We start from the raw sequence: 24,339 nt of genomic DNA, 5'->3' as shown, positions 1-24,339 counted from the left end.
AAAGTTTCCTGTAGTGTTCATAATGACAATTTAGTTTCTCCATAACAGACTGCACTTCAAGGTAAAGTTTGCAGTAAATAAGACCAAACAGTCTCAGGACATTGAACGGTGCCTTAAAATCTGTACTCATTGCACTCTAGTTGCTTTTACAATCTTTATTAAACAACCATTAAACACACACCTGAGGTGCTGTTAAATAATTGGCAAAGCTTTCTAATCCTCATTACAGAGCAATAGAGGGCTACTGTTTGGATTTAGTGTCTCTTTTTGTCCAGGAACACTATAGCAAGTAACTGAATGGGTTTTAACTGTCCATGAATAGTCTACTCAAGCAACAGCTTTGCCACTGGTGTTACATTTGAGGGCAATGTCTTGTGACATAATCATGTGTGCAATGTAAATCTGCCCAGGAGTCTGGTGCAAGGCGTCTATTGGATTGTAGCCAGTTAGCAGATACAGAATAGCCCCTAACAGTTTCAGCTCAGGCATTCTAACACTGATGGTGTAATCTTATCACAAAGGATTAACCTTCCTTACCCTGAAAACAAAACATCACTCTAGCTGCCAGTGAACCTGACATTAGGTCAAGGATCAATGGCTTGATCACAACAATGTGACAGAGGCTGTGATCTTCTTAAAACCTTAAGGTTTTTTCTTTTCTCCCCTCAGAACACTTCTCAAGATCCTCCAGATATGGCAAAGTAAGTGTTACTTTCCTTTTGTTATTTCATTTCTGTCCCCCAAAGGTACTTCATCCCTGAGTTGTGCTCTCCGTACTGGCTTGAAACTGTAAAGTAAAACCTCAAGAAAAGATAAAAACAGGTGTCCGCATTGTTGACAGTGGCATGACAGAGCTGTAATAACTGAATAGAACAGAAAAGCTGATATTAGAAAACTCTAAGGTGGATTTTAAGCCTTTATTTAAGGTGTGTGATGGCTTAGCAGTGTTGGGCTAAACGTGTTCCCTGACAGTAGCACAGGTAATGAGCTATTTGTGATAATGCTGAAAATCGGCTACTTGCGGTTCCCTCACCTGGGCCAGCCTCTCAATCTGGGTGTGATAAGGTAAAGCTGCTCCACACGTAGCTATTCCTAACTGGATTGAAGGGAATAAGGGATTATTGGCCCTTCTGCTGCTTTCAAGGGCAACTAATTTACCTACATAGTCTAAAACTAATCATTTCTTTCAGCTGCTTAATCCAGACAACTCTATCAAAGGGCATGCTCCTATTTACACTCACAAGTCATACTTCTAGGACAATTGAAATGAAAGAGAAAAAATGATGGAAATGTTGTGTCTTTTCTTTTTTTTCCACAGGGTTTACAAGAAGACCAGCGGAAATGGAGGGGTAAGTTGTGAGCATTTTTCATCAATTGAAAATGAAGGACAGACACTCAAACAGACTCACAGTCGACAGAAAAATTCTGCTGTTTTTCTTTGCTTCACAGCTCACCCTCTACCTGGGCAAGAGAGACTATGTGGACCACATGGACTCAGTGGACCGAGTCGGTATGTTCCTTCTTCAGTGCGTGTGTGTGTGCAGCGTTGTGTAGTGAGGATGATGAGTAAAACATTGTCTGTAACTTTACAGATGGTGTTGTAAAGCTGGACCCAAAAGATTTTGGAGACAGAAAAGGTAAAATCAACAAACACCCATTCGATATTAAATTTGATTTTCCAAACGCAAGAGACCCTATTAAATTAATGAACCTGATATTATTTGTGGACAGTATTTGTGCAGCTGGCATGTGCCTTCCGTTACGGTAGCGATGACCTGGATGTGATGGGCCTGAGCTTCAGGAAGGACATTTGGATCCAGCATGTGCAGATCTACCCTGAAAGCCACAAGCCCACCCAGTCCGAAATGCATGAGACCCTGCTGAAGAAGGCTGGAGACAACACATACCCTTTCAGTTTTGAAGTAAGACAACTGAGTCTGAGGAGTTTAAGACTGCTCATACACATGTTTGACTATTTCCACTCAGGTTGTTTCACAAAATGGTTCTGTCTTGTCCCTGTTAAATACTGAATACTAAATAGGCTGTTACATTTATTCTTCATAAAAACTCAAACATGAGATCAGGATTTACTTGATATACAGACAGTCATTCCAGATGAAAACTACTCTGAACTCCCATATCATTGGAGTGCAATATGAGAACTTCTAATACATAATATAAATAGAATAAGGGAACTCCTCTTTCTTCTTTGTGCTTTCAGATTCCCAACAACCTGCCATGTTCAGTCTCTCTGCAGCCTGGACCTGATGACAAGGGGAAGGTAAACCTCTTGCTAATCTGCTAATCACTCCTCACCTATACAATAAAATGACTTCACCCGTTGATTTAGTGTGTGCTTCTTGTTAATTGGTTATTGTTGTTGTTGCTAACTTTTTACTTGTGGCTTTGCAGTCTTGTGGTGTCGACTTTGAGGTCAAAACTTTTCTTGCCAAAGAAAAGTGCAACGTTGATGAGAAGATTGAAAAGAAGTGAGTATATTTTTAATCTCTGAATTGACCGACATTTTCTCTACTTGACTCTATGTAACTTAATCTTTTCTTCTTCTCTACCTCTCTTTTCTTTTCCCTGCCCCTTTCTGCCCAATAGAGACACTGCTCGCCTTATCATTCGTAAAATCCAGTATGCCCCCTCTCAGGTGGGCGCTGGGCCCAAAGCCGATATCTGCAAAAGCTTCATGATGTCCGACAAGCCTGTTCATCTGGAAGCTGTAATGGAGAAAGATGTAATGCCACATTAATTTGGAATTTTAAATGTCTTAGTAGTTTTAGTACTTTTTAATTCAACCTCGCAGGCAGCTTCAGCTCACTGACAATAGTGTTTACCTGGAATAATATACAACACTAAAAGATCTGCTTCCTGGTTTTATCACAGATCTATTTCCATGGCGATGCAATCCCACTCAAAATCAAAATCAACAATGAGACCAACAAAACAGTAAAGAAAATCCAAGTCACTGGTGGGTAACTTATAGAAATGCCTTTACACAGATTTAATCCTGCCACTGTTAATGAGAGAGTAACACAATTATACCCTCTGTCTTCCATCCTTCTCTTCCTCTCTCAGTGGAACAAACCACAGACATCGTTCTCTACTCAGCAGACAAATACACCAAAGCTGTTTATACCCATGAGTTTGGGTATGTGTACAGGAAACTTATGTTTAACTAATATCAAACATCAGGTATCACAGAAGCAAAATTCCAACACATCGTTTGGTGTTTATTTGTATGTATTTGTTTTGCCCCTTTCCAGAGAGACAGTGGATGCCGGTGCCACCTACGAGAATACTGTGTCCATCACCCCCCAGCTGTCTGAAAACAAGGAGAAAAGGGGACTGTCGCTGGACGGGCGACTGAAGGACGAGGACACTAACTTGGCCTCCACCACTATGTGAGTGCACAAACACAGAGGACAGGACAGAAGCAGGATTTCCATGTAATTAATTAGATTAGTGTTAGAAAGTTCAGACAAATCAAGGAAATAAGTGAAGACCAAATGCGGGTCTCGTCTCTGTGACCAACCTCTTTGCATACAATGCATTTGCCACTTTTTAAATTTACAGTAACTTATCTTGCATGTCACTGTATGTGCGCAATGTCTTATAATAAGTTATAATACGTTTTTTTAAAAAGACACTTAATTAAACCCTCTAATCCCTCAAATCCTTTTAATTCCTCCTCTATGCAGAGTGCAGCAGGGTGTAGAAAAAGACATGTTGGGAATCTTGGTTTCCTACAAGATTAAGATTAACCTCATGGTGGCCGGAGGGGGGTAAGTGATTGGCACAATAATCATTTTTCTTTTTTTTCAAACTCTAAAATGGAGGCTTGGTCAACATGTCTAAACTAACTTGTGATGTTTCTTATTTTAATGTAGTCTGCTTGGTGGCCTCACTGCCAGGTGAGTAGTGTATTCACAATGATATCAGCCAATGAGTAGTGATCCCTGATTGCCTGTTTTATTCTGATTGGTTGGTTTTTCTCTGCAGTGACGTCTCAGTGGAGCTGCCATTGATACTCATGCACCCCAAACCCACAGGTAATTTTCAATAACACAAATGTCGGGCTTTACTTGTATATATTACTGCTGCCACATCTCACAGATTATAGACTGACCTCTTATCCTACTATATCCTTCCTCTACTTCTTCTACACATCAACCTCCCTACCACAATGAGCAGAGTAAAGATTTCATGTCAATGTAAGTACTAACGCTTTCATTTTTAGCAATACTTTGTGTTATACAAGATAGGAAGTGCAATTTAGAGGTGACTTTTTTGACATTTAGTGATTGGGTGGTGTTCAGCAGTTCATTTTTATGCTCTTCTTTTTACAGTGTCTTTTAAAAAAAAATCCCCTATAGTCAAGGTGAGTCAATGTATTATTTTTTATTGATTTCAGTGAACATCCCATTATTTAAGATTTTCTGAGGATTTAAATGATAATCTGATGTCATTTTATCTCAACATAAACTACATGTGTAGTAACTTGCTTTTGTGTTTGTTCCTTTTCAGAGAGGATGTTTCCCTGGAGGTTGAGAAGAAAGCCACAGAAAGACAGGAAGACAACGAGGGGATGTGACACTGAACAAAGACGAAGAAGGATATGACTGGTGTGAGGAAACCAAATAACAATAACTGAGCAACTGAAGAGAGCAACCTTTACAACATACCAAGGATATACGTACAGATGTCCTATCAGTCCCCTCACAGATGTTGTTGTTCCTGTATTTGTTGTTTTATGAATGTTGCTTAGCTGTAAAGGGAGTATTTGGATTGCAAAACACAATAGTACAACAATTTAGAGACCCAAGATTTACAGTAGATATGCACATTGATACACAAATATAGGTACAAAACAAAAATCCCCTTAAACTCAATTCAGAATGGGAATGGGGTAAAATCAGTCTGCACCCATAAAGGCCACTGTGCTTTGGAGTAGTGTGATTACACTGACGGTGACTTTGAATGACACTTTTTTCTCTCTTGTGAAAACTATGTGGAAATGTTTTTGACTGGCCTCATCAAATGACCCAAAATACAATAAAATAATTTTAAAAACTAAATTATTGTGGTGTGGGTTTATTTTTTGTTTCTGTCTTTGCAGATTCAAAATGATTTTTGTTGCTGTTTTTTTTTTTTTAAATAAATAGGCTTATTATACTGAGAGGATAATGAGAACAAGGCTCCCATTCACTTTTCTGGGTAACATTCAGGCGACAAAATACAGAGTAACATTTTGGAATTATGTAGCAAAAATACAAAATAGGAAGTCAAAGACTGAAAGTATAACAATCTGAGGAACCTGTAAACCTAATAATTACAGGTCACAGTAATTCATATACTAATTCACAGATTTAGATTTCCTCTACATTTTGTTATTTTTATTGGTCTCAGTACATTCACATTTGCTACCATTTGCTAATAATTATGATACCAATACAAATACCAGTATCCTTAAAGTGATACCAATTCCAATAGAGTACTTCATACAATACTTGTATACTCATCATGTGAATTCAGTTGCATAAAATTCCACCACTCCTCCCCATTCAAATGATTTTTACCCAAATACATATTGAGAGAGTTCAAATGATTGAAATATGTATTAAATACCTGTACAAAACAGTACAATTGTAAAAAGTATGATCACCACACTCCTACATATTGTAATTTAAAAAAAGAAACAGAAAAAACAGCATGTGCAGCAATAATGGCACCCCTCTTTAATATTTGGTTGCACACCCTTTGGTAGTGATGACAGCTTCCAAACGTTTCTTGTAGCCATAAGCTTCTTGCACTTCTCAGTTTGTATTTTCTCCCACTCTTTCTTTGCTCCACAGCAAATTCATACAGGGGATGACTCTGTCTCTTGATATTGATAATTATGGTCACTGTCCGAAACCTAATATGTCCAAAACGAAATATGGAGTTATGAGGTTTCCATCTTACAGTAGTGTTATCTAATCAGAATAAAATTAAAAGTGTTTCCTGGAAAATTAGGTTTCATGATTGACTACTTTATTTTTGACTGGCTGGGCAAGTGATTATTGGTTGTATCAACGAGTGTGTGGGGGAAATGACAAAAAATGGACAGCAGTGCTGGTAACCAAAAGCCCAGCAGGGCTGCCATAAGAAAGAAGGGGGGCGGCATGATCCCAACAGCCTATTTGAAACAAGGGAGAAGAGCATAAACATTTCTTGTGTGAAACAGGCCAAATAATACTGCCAGAAATCCTCCTTGAGGTAATGTTGGAAAAGGAAAGAACAAGCTTCAGGGGAAACGTTTAAAATGTCGCCTGACATGTTTGAGTGGATGATTATGTTATGATCAGTTTTCCACCAGCAGAGGGAAACAACTCTCCTGAACCTTCCTTGACGCACGAAGAAGACAACGTCGACGACGCTACGACTCTGACGTCATCGCGCACAACGTGTGTAGCGCTGAGGCAACATGGCTATGAATGGAGGTTTGTGAACTTATGAGATAACTTGACATTTCACCAATTTGCCTGTACTGTCGAAAGATAGCTATTTTGGGGGGGCGCACATAGGCGTTGATTGTCGTATGTAATTTAACTTGTATCTCATGAAGAGCTGTCGTCGCTGCTATGTAGATTGATACCGTTAGCTGACATTAGCCCGGTTGATTTGCTAACTAGCTTGTTATCATTTCCTAGCAGAGCAGTCAGGCAATGCTAATCAGTTTTAAAATCAACACAGCGTTGATAGAACTGGTGTAAAAGGAGCTGCAAACGTTTTATAGCCTTTAATGAGTCATTTGGTAAATTCACAGCCAAAAAAAAGCGAACTTTGTGAAGATAATGGTGCTCCGTAACACTGTCTGTAGATGTAATACATACATTTAATTAAGCATTTTGTTATTGATCCCGGAAGACGAGGACTTTGAGTGGGAGCCCCCAACAGAAGCAGAGATGAAGGTGATCCAGGCTCGCAGGGAGCGACAAGACAAAATCAGTAAATTGATGGGGGGCTATCTGCTCAAAGGATACAAGATGCTGGGAGACTGCTGTGATGCGTGTGGGGTGAGTTTTTGAGGGCTGCGTTGCCTGAAAAAGGTTCAAACGGTGGAGTGGAGTAATGTGTGTTAAACTATGTTTGGTTGTTTTTTCTAGACAATCCTCCTCCAAGACAGACAGCAGAAAAACTACTGTGTTGCATGTCAGGAGCTGGACTCTGATGTTGACAAGGACAACCCTGGTATACACAATTCATACACTCACATTTTAAGGCACACAAGTAATAAGAAAGCCATTTGTCTTCTGCTCCATCTTTACACATTTTAATAGTTCTTCTCTCCATCATCACTGCTCTTATTGCCTTGTCCCTTTTATAAGTTTTTATTTGTGCTTGTTGCCGTGTCTCCAATCCTCTCAGCTCTAAATGCGCAGGCTGCGTTGTCCCAGGTGAGAGAAAGGCAGCTTGCAGCTCAGTCCCCTGCACCACCCCAGGCCCCTGAACTCACCGGAGGCCCCAGCAACACTGTGCAGGCAAGTGGGTCAGTTCCTCAGCCCAGACCAGAGCACTGTGAGGGGGCGGCTGCAGGTGGAAGAGCCATCCTGCCTCCACCTGCTGTCCCCCCTCCTACAACTCCTGTCCCCACCATACCTCTGGCACCCACTCGCCCCCCAGCTTGTCCACAGAGGACTGCACTCCAACCTGTGTTGCAAGAAGCTGAGGAAGCTGTTTTAACCAAACTTCGCTGGGCCACCAACCAGCTACAGAGTGCATCCTCCCTGGAGGCAAGCATGCAGCTCTGCAGCCTAATCACCAGCTGTGCCAACTCACTGCGCAGCCTCAAGGAGCTCAGCCAGTAAACATCATGGACTGGCTGAAACATTTATACTGGGAGCGCTGTTTCTTCTTGCTTCTGTCTTGGAATACTGACTCTGGTTTGCTGCTTTGCAGCATCTCTCTTTGACTGAATCCTTGCATAGAGCTGAATTGAAAACTGGTCAGAAAATGCACTTGAAATAGGATAAAATATCAAAGTGCACAGGTTACTCTTGAGTTAACAAATTTATATGGGCCGTCAGAAATATCATGTTACATGGTTTCATAACATCTTGAAGTATAAATGTTTGAGCATTTGTTTTTGTTGATTTGTAGGTTATGTTGTTATATGATAACTGAAATCTGGTCAGTGCACATTCATTGTTAGTATTAATTTTAAATCATCTGGCTATTAAAATCTTTTTGAATTAGGCAGATATATTTCCATAAAACCAAAAAATGGCCCCCATAAAAACAACTGGAAAAATATGTTTTGTCAATCACTAATTTTGATTATAAGCTGAAATATGGACATGATAAACCCCAGTGCACACATGCCTGTATATTTGTGTGTCTCTACATGCAAGAGTGTCTGTGCTGATGTACAACATACTAACAGACTGTAAGTCACCAGTTTAAATGTATAGAACTTTGAAATGTTGTTTTAACACACTGGGCCTCTCATCTCACCCTGCTTTTCCAAATACATACATACACACACACACAGGTGCATTTTACTTTTCAGTTTGACACAAATGGATTCCTGTTGTCTCTCACTCTCTTGTGATGTAAAGATTGTCCTTGTTTGCTGGCAGTTTGACGTTTTTATTGTAAATATTTTTGATTCATGATGGGCATGTGATTCAGCGATGCTCAGATGAGACAGAGCAACATTCAAAAGTCAGGCTCATCATTCGGTATTCATTAAAAACATCTAGAACAAATAAACTGTGCACTTCTGAACAGCGCACTTCATATTAGAAAAAGCCAACTTCAGTGTTGTTCAAGGCAGTCGGAGTTTTCTAAGTACCTTAATAAAGCTTTGCCTGTTAGGGAGTTCTGCAGTGTGTTTCTTTCCACAAGAGGGCGCAAAATGCAAAGAGCAATGCCACAAAATGTAACTGTAAAATGCTGAATTTAAGTACAGTTAGCACCAATAAACATGTAAATTGCATTTGTGTTTAAAATGTGTCCAGTTGCATCTGCAGTCATCATTATGCATCTTCAGTTGCTACTATTGCACAATTGTAGGCCTTAGTTAAGAATGTTGATGCACTAATTTACATTCTTTAACATGGGTATTTTAAAGTCCTCCTCTAGTCAAAAATGTGTTTTGATTTTCTTTTTGTTCTCCAGTTAGAGAGAAATTCCAACTTCACTGCGCAGAATTTGACACTAGACGGTTGTTTTCACATTGAGCTGCTGAAAGTTTAAAGTTTCTCGGAGCTCACAATTACAACAACTGACATCACATCTAGTCTGGAGCTATAGGAAAGCCAGTATATAACTTACACAAGTGTGATGGACAAACTTGGCCTTTTGCGTTAAGTTGGAGACTTTGTATACGGAATAAGGGAAGAGTTTAATGTCATTTTAATGATTTTTTTTAATAGAGTAGACTTTTTTTGTGGAAAAACATGTCAAACACAATTTATTATCTTTAACCATTTTAATGGCACAGTAGGCCTACAGGATATCAGTGTTGGACAGCCGGAGCACATCTCCTTAGTGTTGTAGTAGCTCAGAGGCGATCCAGTTCAGACAAACCACTGTCCAGCCCCAAATACAGACTGTGGCGGGGCGTGGCGCGGTCACTGCCGGGCGGAGCCGAGAGATGTCGGTGAACTCTCCCACACAAAGGAAAGGAAACAAAACAAAGCCAGGAAGACTGCCGTTAACCCGACATTTGTGGCTTCTGCTGCAGCTCGCTCACATCCAGAAAACAGCAACACACTAACTTCCTTTTTGTCTCTGAGAAGCCAGTTTCCAAGACCTGAGACAGAGCTCTGTTCTGCTGCTGGGAGAGAGGAAAATACCACCTATGGGTGATGGTGAGTCAGCATCAGACTGTTCGTGTATTTGGTAGGTGACCTGCTTTCTATGTAAAGTAGAGCTTTCCTGCTGAGTCAACTATCCACCGTGCAGCGTTGCTATGAACGGGAGTCTGCACGGCCCGGCGGACTGTCAGGTGGGCGGTGTCTTCTCGGTAGAGGGGCTGCCGCCACTGCCCAAGGGCCTGAATGGCATCCTGAACTCCAGCGGCGGGTCGTGGCGGGACATCGAGAAGGTCCACAGCAAGAGAGCGCGCATCCAAGCTGATATCAGCCGGGCCGGCGGGGACGCTTCGCACCACGGTCACGGAAAACCGGGTGGATTGGACGCAGCTCTGGCTCGGCTGCGCAAAGAGATGGTAAGACTAACACTCACTCACATTTACTACCAATGTCTGTGTATGTGTAGAAAGAGCACAAATATTTCCAATGCTCTGTTGAAAAAACTTTGAAATTGCCCCTTTCTCTTACCACACACCAATAGTCAAGCATCAGTGTTAACTCAGTTGTCATGGAGATGGCTCATTCGTCAACACGCCTATTCAAGGACAGACACAATTGTTCAAATGAACACTGAACATCTTCCTGTGATCATTCCTCCCGTTCACACTGGCCATTAGAGGACACCCTCCAAATGTGCTCACCATACAGTCCTAATTTTTAAGTCTTTTTATTTAATAAATCAGTCTGTACCTATGTCTGGATGGACAGTGTTTTCCTGCTCAGCTACAGTGAAGTCATATCAAAAAGCGATGAATTTGGCATCAATAAGACAGTATAGCTTAAATATATTGATTTGATTTGACTAATGTTAACATTTGAAACTTCAGATTAGCTCCAAATGAGCTTTTACATACGTTTTAGTGCAAAAGGAGGCCAGTGAATTTCGTCTCCCATCACTTACATTAAAGTGCATTATGGAGGGATTTCTCAATGGACAGTAAAAATCAACTGTCACTCCAAAATGTATCAAACTTAATAACCAGAACATATATTTTGTGTTTGTGTACAACAGGTGGGTCTGCGTCAGCTCGACATGTCTCTGCTGTGCCAGCTGTGGTCTCTCCATGAAGCCATCCAGGAGTACAAGGGCTCCTCGCTTCTGTCTGAGGCTTCGTTCAGTGGTGATAATGGATACTCTGAGGAGGAAGACGAGGAGGAAGATGAAGCAGAGGAGGACCAGGAGGAGAAAGGAGTTCCCTTACAGCATTCCTCGTCGTTGCCTCTGCCAGCACCCAGCAGCAACTCCAGGGACCAGTGGATTAAAGAATCATTTCACATTCCCTGATATTTTTTACTTTATGACGGAAGATACAGAAACATGGTCCATGCAGTTCGCACTGTGAAGACATCATGACTGTATTTCCTCAACAATCATGTCTCTTTATTTTCTCTATCTTCTATGCCTTTTTATCTTGTCTAGATATAGATTATCCACATTCTTTTTACTTTTTGAAAAATGAATGCTTGTTTGATAGAAACCTGACTGTGCCTTTTAACCAAAAATGACTTTATTTTACAATCAATTGATGTGATTTGAAATGTTTTTCTGAGGAGCTTATAATATAATTAGTAACGTAAGGTATGTGGCCTATGCAAATGCGTCCATTTGCACTTTATTGATTCAGATTCAGTGCGTCTTTACTGGTGCCACTTGGATTTGATTGCAATCTGACTAGTTCAAGATGCTTGAAGTGGCCTACAACAGGCCTTGATAAGGTGACAGTTGTTTCTAAAAACAGTGTTGTAAAAGTCAGGATACACTACACTTTTTGTCATTATACGTGTTTTCTCCACATTTTCTGATTTACACAGGATCCAAAATGGAGTTTATGTTCAGGCTTTGGTAGATTTGCAGTACCAGTGAAAAGTTTGGACACATTTTCGCAAATTCAAATGAATGGAAAAAGAACTTTTGACTGGTACTGTATTAGTGATGGATTTTGCACAGCAATGGTTGGTAAATCTCAATATACAAACATTTGAATGCCTTCTGTCTGCACAGACAATTTTACTTGGTTTTAATGTTTTTCTCTTCACTAATGTGCATTGTATCTGTCTGTGGCCCATTAAATTAAAGCAAATCAATGGCTCTTCAGCAAAGGCAGCTGAATAATATCTGAACTTGTCCTTACTGGATACTGCAGAAATTATGCCAAAAAAGAGAGAGAAAAAAATCATGATAGGTAACAAGTGAGAACAGATGTTATCTCCTTTTTTATTTGAATTGCATCATTTACAAGCTTCTACATGCTGCTTGTTTTTTTGCACCAAATTGCACTGAGCATGAGCTGGCTGGGATATTTATAGGACTGCTAATGACGGTGTGAGGTGAAATTAGGTTAGTTTTAGGCTTGGGCGGTATTTTTTTCTTCCTGACATTTTACTACGGTATTGGAATAGGGGAAAAAAACCCATAAAAGCTGAGGTACTGGCGATAGGAGTCATTGTAGCATACTGTATGTGAAACAGTATTGTCTACCAGTGTGGTGCAGGACTTTTTAATACCTGCACCACCTGACTCCTTACGAGATCCAATGTCAGTCAACCACCTGAACCCGATCTGACCCACAAACAGCCAGCTGCGCAGACAATACGTAATGAATACGACTGCGTAGGTACAAGATACAACTTTAGAGGAAGACAATTAACACTGTGTCTTACCTGTTCATCCGAGACCACAGACAAGATGCAAATGAATAAATGTTAGGAACAAAGTTACTGGAGGCCATACCATGAATATCAGCTAAAACGAAGAAAAGTCAAGTGAGTTTCATTCACCACAAACTTAACAACACATGAATAACTAGCCTATATAATAATATTTTGGTGAAAGTTTTCCGCGAAGTTAAAAACTTTAAATCACTTTTTCTGCAGTCTTCACTTCCTGTCGGGTCAACCAGCTGAAATGCAAACAGCGCCACCCTGCCATTGCAACCCATACTGTGGTTGGAGGTGGGATTACATGCTGCCTTCAGGTGCTCCTCGTAAACTATAGTTTAACTCAGCGTCTGTATTTCTGACGGTATAGGCCTATTGAAAATCATACTTTCGGCATTTCTAAAAACCGTGGTATACCGTAACTAATACCTAGTTAGGTTTGATAAAATGTGATACCTGTTTGTGATTTCCTGATGAGTACAGACTTTCCAGACTCTTGTCGTATTACATTTTTAATAAAGTATTAGCAGCCATTTAGTGTCTTGAGGTTTGTTTAGGCCTATTTTTTGTAGTTTGGTAGTCTGTGAATCCACTCCAGACAATAAATCTCACCAATCTGACATTTCCTTTTGAATTATAGACATTTTTGTATGAACTACTGAATCAATTCACTTCATCCTAACCCAAACTCATAAAACAGAAATTGGCAAGTTATTATTCCTTTCTATTAAGATTTGAAAATCTTCTGTGATCTGGTGTCACACTCTGGTCTAAATTATGCATATTAGGCATATAAAGCTGTCTTTCACTGCTCATAATTCATTAGGTTTTTCTACTTCATTTTTTCTGTCAGTGGTTTGACAAATCTATAAAATGACTTTATGTAGCTTTCAGTGTCTGTCATTTTTGTATCTAAATCTTAAAATAAAAACCACAGACATGTGCAGTGTCCCTGTATTTGAGTTAAATGCAATCATAAGATGATATTGCAAAATATGACCAACAGGGGACACTCTGTCCTGTCAACAGAGAGCTCCCTCTTCCTCCTACTGGCCTTCTTACAAAAGCATGTTAAAAGCAGCACAGGGAAAACCATTTGCTGTGCAGAGAGCAGCAGGAGTGACGTTTGAGTAGAAAGTCCCATGCTGTTCTCTATTTATAATCAACATATGTTGTAGATATTGTTAGCCTGTCTGTTTCTCTGGCATTTTAACTTCAGATGTGTGTGTCTGACTCATCACGGTACAATTCACGGCGGGTAGCATTATCAGAAGAATGCAAATGTAGAAGTTTAACTGATAGTCTTAAATTTCTCACCCTTTTGTCTCTCTTTTCTTTTAGCTCTTCCTGACACACCACATAGCTAGTACCGTTAGTGTAATAAAATGAGTGATTATTCATAGGTAACATCAGACTGAAGGGCAGTGCAGTGGATGTCAGCTGGGAAGGACAATTAATGTGTTAGTGGGGGTAGCTGTAATACAATGAATGATGAGATCAGTCCTTAAAGGAAGGAAATAGCCCAAAGTTGAGAAAATAAACACATGTAGGAACACTCAGGCCAGAAACAACACCAAGAAGGGAACTGTTGGCATTTTTGTTTCACTATTGAAGGGTCAGTGTTGGATTAAACACATGGAAATATGGTGGAGTATTTATTATGGTGTTCAGTACAAAGCAAGCTGCAAAACAGTCTGAGTGACAGATCAAGAGGGTGGAGAACAACACATGTGTTTAGGTATGTATGAGTGCGCATGTTTGGGTAGGGAGTGAGGTACTGTGAGAAATTATTCACTGCTGAACATTGGACCCACAGTGTAATATTAGACCAACTCTGAGTCATGAGAGAGTTGTTCCCCCTGCTGCTGCCCCACACTTCTTCAGCTGCCTCTGTCCATCCATCCATCCTTGTTCCCCACCTATAAATACACTCCTGCTCTCACTGAGGAAAATCCCTATGCCTTGACCTAGCTTGAACACACACTCTCTCTCTCTCTCTCTCTCTCTCTCTCTCTCTCTCTCTCTCTCTGACTGGAGTCCATTGGCCCTCTCCATGGAAACTATTCCTCTTGTAGATAGTTAGATGAAACACACTTTTCTGGAGTGTCCAGTATGACGCAGCTGAAAGTCAGGAAGTGACTTATACTCAGTAAAAATGCTTTATGTATTTCATGCCACAGCACTGTAGGACTAGTACAAAAGCTTGCATGATTATAAGCCCTGCAGACATGATTAAGTAAAATAGTCACTCCCAGATAAGCTTGCTCTAGTGATAGTGAGTCAGGATCAAAGTCTACTGTACAGGTAATGACTGCACTGTTACCTCAGTGTCTTCACAGACAACAAGATAAAGACCTTTGCATATTGCTACATCTGCATATCTCTCTCTCTCTCTCTCTCTCTCTCTCTCTCTCTCTCTCTCTCTCTCTCTCTCTCTCTCTCTCTCTCTCTCTCTCTCTCTCTCTCTCTCTCTCTCTCTCTCTCTCTCTCTCTCTCTCTGTCACTAGAGGGAAGAGGGAGGGTGAACTAATTCTAGAGGACCCATATTACAACAACCAGACTTAACTGAGCTGTGCTGTCTCCATGTGGATTACTGCCACACACACATACACACACACATACGCACACAGACAGAGAGAGACAAGTTGTCAATGAGAGCTCCAGCAGTAGTTTGGCTGCAACTTTATCTTAACATTAAGTGTTTATAGCCTGTTTGAATGAGAGTGAACAGGGCGGAATCGGTTCCTCTTTGCTGCTCGGTTTATTGTCAGCTCTTTCTGGTCCGTACATAGCGGTATTTCTCACTTTTCCTGTGCGTGAGTCAACTTATCGCCAATGAGCGCAAGTCGCAGCTTGTGCGAGGTTCAGCAGCAGCAGAGGACCTTTTAAGGAACGAAGACAGCGGACAAAAGTTGGATTATTACTGTGCGGAGTAGTGCGTGATCTACTTCTTTTCCCTTCGTTGTTACGTTTCATTTCATCAGAGGAAGTTATGACTTCGGTATGGAAAAGACTGCAGCGAGTTGGTAAAAAGGCGTCAAAGTTTCAGTTTGTTGCGTCTTACCAGGAACTCTTTTTGGAGTGTACTAAAAAATGGTGAGTTTGGGGACACAGTGTGTTTGTGACCTATCTTTATATGAACGTTTTTATCACTGTGTGAGCTGTAAACAACCCCCAGAGAGGAGTTGTTTAGTATGTTGTTAGCTATAATAAAGCTCCATTACGGCCATGTTCATTCTCATGTTATGGGTCCTTCCGCTATTCAAAGAGGGATGAGGGCGACCCTCGTGTGTGAGCCTGTGTGTGTGTGTGTGTGTGTGTGTGTGTGTGTCAGAGAGGCACAGTTCATCATTAGGATCACTGACCTTCAAGGGCTCATGTTTTGCTTCAGCAGCCGGTTTAGTCACATTTGTGCATGAACAAACATAATATTGACATACCTGAACTTGAATATGAGCAAGGCTGCAATGATTATTTTTTATTGTCGATTATTATTTTCTAGATTAATCATAATAATTTGGTATATAAAATGTCAGAAAATGGTGACAAAAGGAATCACTGTCTCCTTTTTTGTCCCAAACAACAGTCCAGCCCAGTTTACTGTAGTTTCACAGAGTTTTTTTATTATCAAATGACTCAAAACAGTTAATTGATTATCAAAATAGTCGCAGATTAATTTCCTGTCAATTGGCTAATAAATTAATCAACTAATCTTTGCAGCTCTTGATACTTAATAGTCATGCACAGGTGTCAGTGTCTTTGTTTGTTGGTTACTTCCTATCTAATGTGACTAAGGGCCTGCTGTAAAATTTGAGCTTTCAAGAGTCAATATTTACTAGTTTGTCATCATAAGTACAACAGTAAACTCACTTGTTTCACTGTTATGTCATGTCAGAGACAGAATCAGGTTGTTTTATTGCTCTCAAGCGCTTTAGGGCTTTTCTCTCATGTGCAATTTCCTGTTATACAAAACATTTGGGAGATGGCCAGGTGATGCAGCGTGGGCCATGATTCAGCTCTGACGTGCACTGTTAAAACATTGAAATTAAGAAAATAAATCAAAATGGACATTTATAGTGTTATTGGTTCATTTTTTGATTCAGTTTGTGTTCATTTCTATCAATACAATAAGTACATCTTCAAACATCAATTTGAATACTCTCATCTGATCTGTATGATGGGAAAGTTTCAGCAATACCTCTAAACTCTCGCACACGTGATAGTTTGGCCCACAGTGCATCTTCTTATCTGTGAAGATTACATTAAGTGATGGGATAATTGAGTAAGTGGCTTGTCAGCAGAATGATAAGATACATACATTTGTTCTTTGTTTTTAGTGACTCTATAACGTCTCAGAGTTTGATTAACAGCCGAGGCCTTGTGTCGTCCAGCCTTCTTGAAAGGGGCAAAGAGAGTGAGATTAAGAAACATAGACATACTACTCATGCAGTATGATGAAATCAGGGTTAATAAGCGTTCACAAGAGTGTTGTTCAGACAGGGAGGCAAAAGTCAGAAACCACAGAGAAAGGGAGAGGGAGGAGGAGAGAGGACAGGGGATAGTCAGGAAAGACTGGAGAATAATCCAAAGTTTCAGCCATGTTACCTCTGCTGTGTCTTGCTTCTAAAAATGAAGTCAGCTAATAGATACAATGTGAACTGTATTTAATGTCTGAAATTACTGATATTTAAAGATCAAACTTCAGAGGCTGGAGATGAACCCTTGCGTGTGTGGGATCACATGTTTGTGTACAAGTTTGACGTGGATGTGTGTGAGTGTTTGGAGTATGTTCTAATTTAGTGCCATGATTTGAGACCTTTGGCTTTCTTAAAGACACGTCACCACACAGACTTGTTGCTGAGATGCAAACTTGGAGTATGTATGATGTAGATTATTTGGATTTGAATGCATCTTTGTATTAGAATGCAACTTTCATGATAAAAGTACAGAGTTTGGTCAATAAAGTATGAGACTTCTAGTCTAAATCATTCTTTAGTTTCTGTTAGATGTTAGATTCCTTTTGTATTTATTTAATTACCCAGATACTAGATGAACAAGGCCTCCAACGTTTTTGAGTAACAACTTTACAGTGAGGGCCAAATATAAGAAAGCTGAGACTTTGTACATGACAAGAGTCAGAAAATGATGTTGAGAGAGACCATGTAGTTTCACAGACATAATTAAAGACTAGGAACACAAACACAAAGAATGCTTTATGTGACAGTAACATAAAGGTTAGGTCAGTGAGGAAGTCAGGTATTGTTGTGAAGAAACAGCTGCATGTATGTTTGTAAATGTGTTGTGTTACTCGTCTTGTTTTAATACTATATATATATATCACAATGTTGTACTTATTTAAACCTTTAAACAAGTTGGGCAGTCAGTCTGCTGAATAACACAACACCAACACCAACCACATTGTAGAGTAACAACATGACCAAACTGTATAATATCACTAACACTGTATTATATCATAACACTAATCACAGCCTTCTGCAGCTGCATGCTGTTACTGAGCTCACTGGTACAGTACATGTCTCTGTGTCTTTGTGTTTCACATCACACTATTGTTACAATGTCCCCAATATGTGCTGTTCTTCTCCCTCCCCCTCTCTTCTCTCCCTCCACTCTGTGCCTGTCAGTCTATTTCTGATGCCACTGCTGACCCCCTAACACACATACCACATCAACACATGCAGACACCCCTAAAAAATACATACAGTATACACACACAGTGCCCTTTGCTACACTCACACTGAAACACAAGACAATATCCTGCATCTATAAAATATTAATATTCAAAAGAAAATCCATACTGTACGTAGTACGTATTGAAATGGTTGTAAAAATATATTTTGAGGTATGTTGAGTACTATTTGTTATTATGGTGTACTCATAAACAAGTTAGGCTCTATTGTGATTGTGTGGTTGCAAGTGTGCATACGCTCTGAGAGAAAGGGGGTTCCTTCTTCCTGTCAAAGGGCACGCCTCATATTCAGATAGACATGAGTCATGTGACTCTGCAGCTTCCTGTTTCGCTTCCTGTGCCACAGAGGGCTGAGATACAATGGAAACGCATGTTAACAACACACACATACACAAATATACAGGTACACACTGTAGTCACACACACACACACATCATGTAGCCTAATCACAGACAAACAGCTGCTTGAACACACATGCTGCATTCAATGCATTATTACATAAATAGATAGATAGATAGATTGATAGATAGATAGATAGATAGATAGATAGATAGATAGATAGATAGCATGTTCCCAGCCAAAGTACACAAACACACTCAGATTAGTTCCTTGTCTTTGACTGCAAGGCATCATTATCCAGTAGTATAAGTCATAAGACCTTGTTTTAGACCATTTGGATAATATCCACTTTGTTTGGAAGTATAATTTCATTAAGTTTTTCAGTTTTCAGTGTCCTTATAGTTCCTAAGTTAAAGGTTGAATATGTAGAATATTTATTAAAAGCTATATTTTTTTAAAAATAATACAGCCACGGGGCGTTTTGAGGGGTACAGAATGAAAGTATTGCTTTTCCATAAAAAAAAAAATTTAGTCTGAATTAATATTTTTAAATTTTTTTGACGGGTTCGACAATGACGTTCTGACACGTTCTGTGTACATTGTACCAGCCATTTAGCGGCTGGAATTGCGGGTTGCCAGGGTTGTCTGTTGTTCCGGTGCAGCTACTGTAGGCTGGCACTGGGTGAAATGGAGTTGTAAACAAGCAGAGCCGTGTTGGACTTCCCAGCGTTTTTTGCTCTCAAGTACAACTTTTCATCACAAAACTTCGAAGGTAAGACAGAATATCTGTTAGTAGCTGTAGATAAGTGGTTATTGACCTTTGTATTGTTTGGCTGCTGGTTCACTGAGTTTTTAGCTCAATAATAGTGGTACTGTTGAACTCGCCAGGGTCTTAGCTTTCATATGAGATGCTATTTGTTTGTGTACCATGAAGTATCAAAACGGTAGCAATGGAAATGTGGAGAGTGGGTTGACTTTCTGACGCTATTCGGATTTTGATATTTGATCATTAACCTCTTAACGCACGCTGTTCCGTTCACGGGACAGGACGGATGTTAGGAGGTAGCCACACGTTCTTCTGAATGTTTTAAACACCAACCCTTAAACATATATATTCATGCCGTACATTGTTGGAAAGCTTAGATTGTTCTGATTCATTCAAGACCACTCACGACTTATATGGTTGCTCACAGCCGTAATAGTATTAGCAATTAGCTCGGCTAGCCATTCAGCTAAGTGAGAAAAGCTATAATGCCTACATACCTTCAAAGTCTTCCCTTTATCCACAACGATCATCTTATGACACAGGACTTTCTGTACAGCTCGCCAAGTATCCATTCTTGTGAAATATGAAATCCGTTTCCATAAAACCGGAATATTTTCCTCAATATGTCCATGTATTTAGTCCAACACGTAATGTAATAACACAAATAACAAACCATATACGGTCCGTTTACGTCATTTCCTGACCTGCGCGTCCATCTCAGAGTACACGTGACTAGATGTTTACGACCGTGAGCCTCTCCTGCTTCTGACGACACCACACACAAGCCAATCGGTGTTTAGGATTAGGCAGTACATGCAGAGACATTGATGCTACTCCCACTGGCGTTACAATGTAATGTACCTCGGTGGTTTCAAGTCAGTTACAGCGAGGGTATGTTCGCTTCCTGTTTTCAAAATAAAAGCACCAACTCTATCGTTATGGTTTTCTTAATAATAAAAGGCAACGGGTGTTTTATTTTGTGAAAATGACCGGAAGTGCGTTACTCGCTACGGCTAACTTGAGTGGCTCCGAATTCGCAGGAACAAAACTTTAAGCAGATGTTATTTGGACAAATTAGCGTCACATTGTGGATCTAAAGGGATACTTTCTCGCCTAAAAAGGTTAGACATGTGGATAAAGTGGTATATTTACAGAGTTAGAGCTAAAATAAAATCCGGCACCGGACCTGGCAACCCGACTGCTGGAATTACTTTTTGGTTGTTGCGACTACGATCTCGAGACATTAGATGGCGTTGTTCTGCTCATTCTACATATTCTACCTTTAATAGTTTTCAAACTTGCAGGGGCTTTTCCTGAATAAGTCTTGCCTTTATGTAATGCATATAATTAACATGTACAGTAACAGCATGAGGCAAGATGTAATTTCTCTTTTTTGATGGATGTTTGTGTGTTTCTATAGGCAACCAGACAAGCTGAGGGTGGTGTGGACAAGGAGGAACAGACGCATGGTTTCCAAGGTAAAACTACTGAAACATCACAGAAATATATACACACACACACACACACACACACACACACACACACACACACACACACACACACACACACTCACCTGGTCTCACTGACTTGTTTGCTGTGCAGCTCCACAGTTGGCAGCCTGGAATCAAGAACCCGTACAGGGGCATGGTGGTGTGGCCCGTCCCGGAGAACATTGACATTTCTGTTACACTATTCAAGGTAAGACACTAGGACACACTATTTACACAACACACATACAGACAGGTGGCATATGAACAGACAAAATTAGATATACGGGTGGAGTAATATAACAATAGAGTACAAGAAGTCCCTGAATGGATGTTCGTTTTTGAACCAGCATGTCAGACAGCATTCTCCACCACCAAATGAAGAAACGTGCTCATACCACCAGTAGAGACTTTCTATTTTTATAATCTATGTAAAGCAACAATGAAACTGTTTTAAAGTGGTTCAAAAAATATGATACGTAATCTTTGTTTTTGTCTTTCATTTAAAACCCATCTACACACAAACACACAGATGGATTACTGTATTAATACAAGTACAGAGGATGTTCAGCTAAGTGAATCGTATTGTTTGTTCTCGTCTCTTCAGGAGGCCAATGCTGATGAGTTTGAGGACAAAGAGTGGACATTTGTCATTGAGGGTGTAAGTATCTCTTGACTATTTCTCTAACAAATATTTACCATAGCAGCGAATTAACCAAATGATTAAATAGTTAACAAGATTTCTAAACTTATAATAATCTTACATATTGTGATAGGAATGAAACTCAGTTTACAAAGTAGGGGGAAAATGCTTCAAAATAAAGTATACACAGAATATTAAACAGTAAACCTTTGTTGATATTTCATGATATTTTAAAGGGTACGCAACATGTTTGTTTTATGTGTGATTTTTTTGTTTCTATGTTAAACATGGTCAAAGGTCCAAAACTTGAAGTGAACATATGTAAATTGCTCTGGGCTGAAGTCTCCTCTGTTACCTGTACTTTCTCCTTGTAATGATATCAGATTGTTTGCGGATGCCCACAAATGGCCATCTGTTCCATAGTCCTTTGTTTTTCCATGGGTTGTTTTGTTTGCATTGTTTGGATGTATGGATCTGATAAGTTGACATTTTGAATAAGAACAAGAAAAACAAGTGAGATCAAAATACTACTTTTCATATACCCAGTCTGAGTCTGAACTGATGGGTTGTAGAAAGAGCCAGTATAAGATAAATAAGGAGTTTTTAAATTGTAAATCATGTAAATATATTTCAGCACAGCCCTACAGTATGAACATAGACCTGGAAATGTGAATGATATGTCCCCTTTAAATTGATGCAGTCAGAAATACTGTACCTATCATGACTTTGTATACATGTGCAGGAGAACAAGGGGCATCGCAAGGTACTGGCATCAGCGGACATCAATCTAAAGAAGTTTGCCAGTCCCACCCCGACCCAGACTGACCTGACACTGACGCTGAAGCCACTGTCTGTCAAAGTGGTGGAGGCCACGCTCAAGCTGTCACTGTCATGTGTCTTCGTTCGTGAGGGGAAAGCTACGTGAGTAGTACATTTTAGTTTGTTTGGGACAATGTCTTTTGTTAAATGATGTGTCATGTTGTGTGTTTATTTCAGACAGTAGTACTTCAAAAAATAATCCTATGTAGAAATACACTTAGAATACTTTTCAGTGTATTTCTTTCATGTTTCTTTTATATTTATTTCAGTTTTGAACACTTTTTAAAACTCTGACAGACTGTTCACATTTGTGTTGTCCTATTCTTCCTCAGTGATGAAGACATGCAGAGTCTGGCTAGTCTGATGAGTGTGAAACCCACCGATATCGGCAACCTAGACGACTTCAACGAGAGCGATGAAGATGAGGACAAGAAATCTGTCACTGTTACAGGTATGAAGACTTGTACACACCAATGTTTCTTCCCTCTTATACTCACTGTGAATTATTTCCACTCTGTCATTTCTTCACCTTCATTTTCCTCTATTACCACTGTCATTTCCCCGCCTCTACTCTTTTTTTCTTTTCTGGCTGCTGCAGTAGTGCCACACACTCTTACCCGCCCAAATCGCCCTGCTCCCCCTCCGCCTGACAAGAGAAACTCTACTGGACCCACTTTTCCAGCCACAGGTATCTTGCTTTTGCCCTTTCTTTCATTCATTCTTACCAATGACTAGAGAGTATGAACTCTACGTCTATTTCTCACTCTCTCTGTCATTGGGTGGCTCTGTTTTTGCTACAGTATTTCACACACCCATATCATTTGTTCTGCAGTCCTTGCCCACTTGACCGGACAGTTCTTTGCATGCCACATATTTCTCATTTACACATTAAATGCTATTGAGAATCATGTGACAATGTCACCAGTATTGAAGAGTGTTTGGAGGCATGAAAAGCTCCAGCTGCATCGCGGCACATAGAGGTCATTGTATGCAGAGAGATATTACTGTCACTGGAGAAAATCAAGTGGAAACAAAACTCAAATGACCATAACCAAATTTTCTCTGTGGGTTTTTTTTAACATCCAGACCTCTAAAATTGTAAATGTTTTCTTTACACAAACAACTGTACAAGAAGTTTACTTTGAAAAAAATGTTTAAAATAGGCAGATTTAATTCAAGGCCTTTCTGACAAGATGTGACATGCCAATCCCTGGTACTACACAGTTCTGATACAAACTGTGTTTGGGAAACTCCAGCTTCTTTATGAACCAAATCAACGTCCTGCTTTTCTGACACGATCCCACCCATCTAGTTTTTATGATTATTGTTCACTATAACAACCACAGCTCCACATTTTGTTTGTTTGTAGTATCTTTTAAACAAGTAAGGCATGTGATTAAAGGATCCCCATGACAGCAGCACAGTTAAGCATCATGGGATCCCAACATTAATCTAATTTTTAGCATCATTTCATTGTCATTCTCATTTCATTCTTTGTGTCTTTCCATTGTTTCTCTTTCTGCAAAAACTTACTTTCATCCATCCCACCATCCTTCCACCCATCCAGCCAGTGGACAAGAGGGTGGTCTTCCCATTCCTGCTGTCCACTCCCGCCCTCCTTTACCTATCGCTCCTCGCCCCTCGCCGCGTCGATCCCGACACTCTTTCATCGCTGCCCCTGTCCAGTCAGAAATCCAACCTTCACCCGCCCCCTCCCCTCAGCCTTCACCCAGGTCCAAGCATAAAAAATCAACCAATCCCATTTGTCCTGAGGCTCTTGCTTCATCTGACCCACTAACTAATCCTCCAACCCTTAAAAGCTGCCAAGTCACAGCAGCTACACTTTCCTCTCCAACCCAGAGTTCTTCCTCTGTCCTGCCTCTCTCTGATGTGTCTCCTGTAAATCCTCCATCACCTAAATCCTCCTCTGAAGAGCGCCCATCTGCTGCAGCTCCCTCCCCTTCTCACCCTCCATCTTCAAAGCACTCTGAACCTGTTTCTGCCCCTAAACTCCCAACTCCTGAGACTATCATAACATCATCCTCCACAGCTTC

At 40.2% G+C, this 24,339-nt stretch overlaps 4 protein-coding genes across 4 annotated transcripts in view; all 4 read left to right on the top strand.

Annotated features, from left to right (window-relative positions):
• The first annotated feature begins 1,000 nt into the window (after positions 1 to 1,000).
• arr3a (arrestin 3a, retinal (X-arrestin)) lies at positions 1,001 to 4,600 on the top strand. The gene is made up of 15 exons (XM_053331059.1): positions 1,001 to 1,065; positions 1,319 to 1,349; positions 1,450 to 1,510; positions 1,593 to 1,637; positions 1,732 to 1,922; positions 2,222 to 2,281; positions 2,413 to 2,489; positions 2,608 to 2,743; positions 2,893 to 2,977; positions 3,085 to 3,157; positions 3,273 to 3,410; positions 3,708 to 3,791; positions 3,897 to 3,920; positions 4,009 to 4,058; positions 4,536 to 4,600. Exons 1-15 carry the CDS (start codon positions 1,001 to 1,003, stop codon positions 4,598 to 4,600), a joined length of 1,185 nt encoding a protein of 394 aa, XP_053187034.1.
• A 1,842-nt stretch (positions 4,601 to 6,442) lies between these two features.
• znrd2 (zinc ribbon domain containing 2) lies at positions 6,443 to 8,988 on the top strand. The gene is made up of 4 exons (XM_053331569.1): positions 6,443 to 6,488; positions 6,916 to 7,064; positions 7,155 to 7,239; positions 7,417 to 8,988. The coding sequence occupies exons 1-4, from the start codon at positions 6,473 to 6,475 to the stop codon at positions 7,854 to 7,856; spliced, it is 690 nt and encodes a 229-aa protein (XP_053187544.1). The 5' UTR covers positions 6,443 to 6,472; the 3' UTR covers positions 7,857 to 8,988.
• Positions 8,989 to 9,718: 730 nt separating this feature from the next.
• fam89b (family with sequence similarity 89 member B) lies at positions 9,719 to 11,582 on the top strand. The gene is made up of 2 exons (XM_053331824.1): positions 9,719 to 10,222; positions 10,879 to 11,582. Exons 1-2 carry the CDS (start codon positions 9,965 to 9,967, stop codon positions 11,149 to 11,151), a joined length of 531 nt encoding a protein of 176 aa, XP_053187799.1. The 5' UTR covers positions 9,719 to 9,964; the 3' UTR covers positions 11,152 to 11,582.
• A 3,716-nt stretch (positions 11,583 to 15,298) lies between these two features.
• LOC128370874 (EH domain-binding protein 1-like protein 1) overlaps positions 15,299 to 24,339 on the top strand; it is a 28,558-nt gene continuing 19,517 nt past the window's right edge. Inside the window, exons 1-6 of the mRNA XM_053331058.1 lie at positions 15,299 to 15,620; positions 20,757 to 20,814; positions 20,939 to 21,034; positions 21,431 to 21,484; positions 22,209 to 22,387; positions 22,618 to 22,736. Of these exons, the coding sequence (XP_053187033.1) occupies positions 15,517 to 15,620; positions 20,757 to 20,814; positions 20,939 to 21,034; positions 21,431 to 21,484; positions 22,209 to 22,387; positions 22,618 to 22,736 (610 nt within the window). The 5' untranslated portion in view covers positions 15,299 to 15,516. The remainder of the gene's footprint in view (positions 15,621 to 20,756; positions 20,815 to 20,938; positions 21,035 to 21,430; positions 21,485 to 22,208; positions 22,388 to 22,617; positions 22,737 to 24,339) is intronic.

The sequence above is a fragment of the Scomber japonicus genome, chromosome 13 (genome assembly GCF_027409825.1).
Source record: "Scomber japonicus isolate fScoJap1 chromosome 13, fScoJap1.pri, whole genome shotgun sequence".
Taxonomy (NCBI): domain Eukaryota; kingdom Metazoa; phylum Chordata; class Actinopteri; order Scombriformes; family Scombridae; genus Scomber; species Scomber japonicus.
Note: the sequence above shows the minus strand (reverse complement) of the source record. Positions and strands in the feature narration are given on the sequence as shown.

What these genes read in the sequence shown, in the direction of transcription:
- arr3a (XM_053331059.1), top strand. Translation starts at nt 1,001, where the DNA reads ATGCTGAAAATCGGCTACTTGCGGTTCCCTCACCTGGGCCAGCCTCTC. An exon ending in AGATTTTGGAGACAGAAAAG is followed by an intron (nt 1,638 to 1,731) that starts GTAAAATCAACA and finishes ATTTGTGGACAG; the next exon opens with TATTTGTGCAGCTGGCATGT. An exon ending in GTTTATACCCATGAGTTTGG is followed by an intron (nt 3,158 to 3,272) that starts GTATGTGTACAG and finishes GCCCCTTTCCAG; the next exon opens with AGAGACAGTGGATGCCGGTG.
- znrd2 (XM_053331569.1), top strand. An exon ending in ACTGCTGTGATGCGTGTGGG is followed by an intron (nt 7,065 to 7,154) that starts GTGAGTTTTTGA and finishes TGTTTTTTCTAG; the next exon opens with ACAATCCTCCTCCAAGACAG. An exon ending in TGTTGACAAGGACAACCCTG is followed by an intron (nt 7,240 to 7,416) that starts GTATACACAATT and finishes CAATCCTCTCAG; the next exon opens with CTCTAAATGCGCAGGCTGCG.
- fam89b (XM_053331824.1), top strand. Translation starts at nt 9,965, where the DNA reads ATGAACGGGAGTCTGCACGGCCCGGCGGACTGTCAGGTGGGCGGTGTC. An exon ending in CTCGGCTGCGCAAAGAGATG is followed by an intron (nt 10,223 to 10,878) that starts GTAAGACTAACA and finishes TGTGTACAACAG; the next exon opens with GTGGGTCTGCGTCAGCTCGA.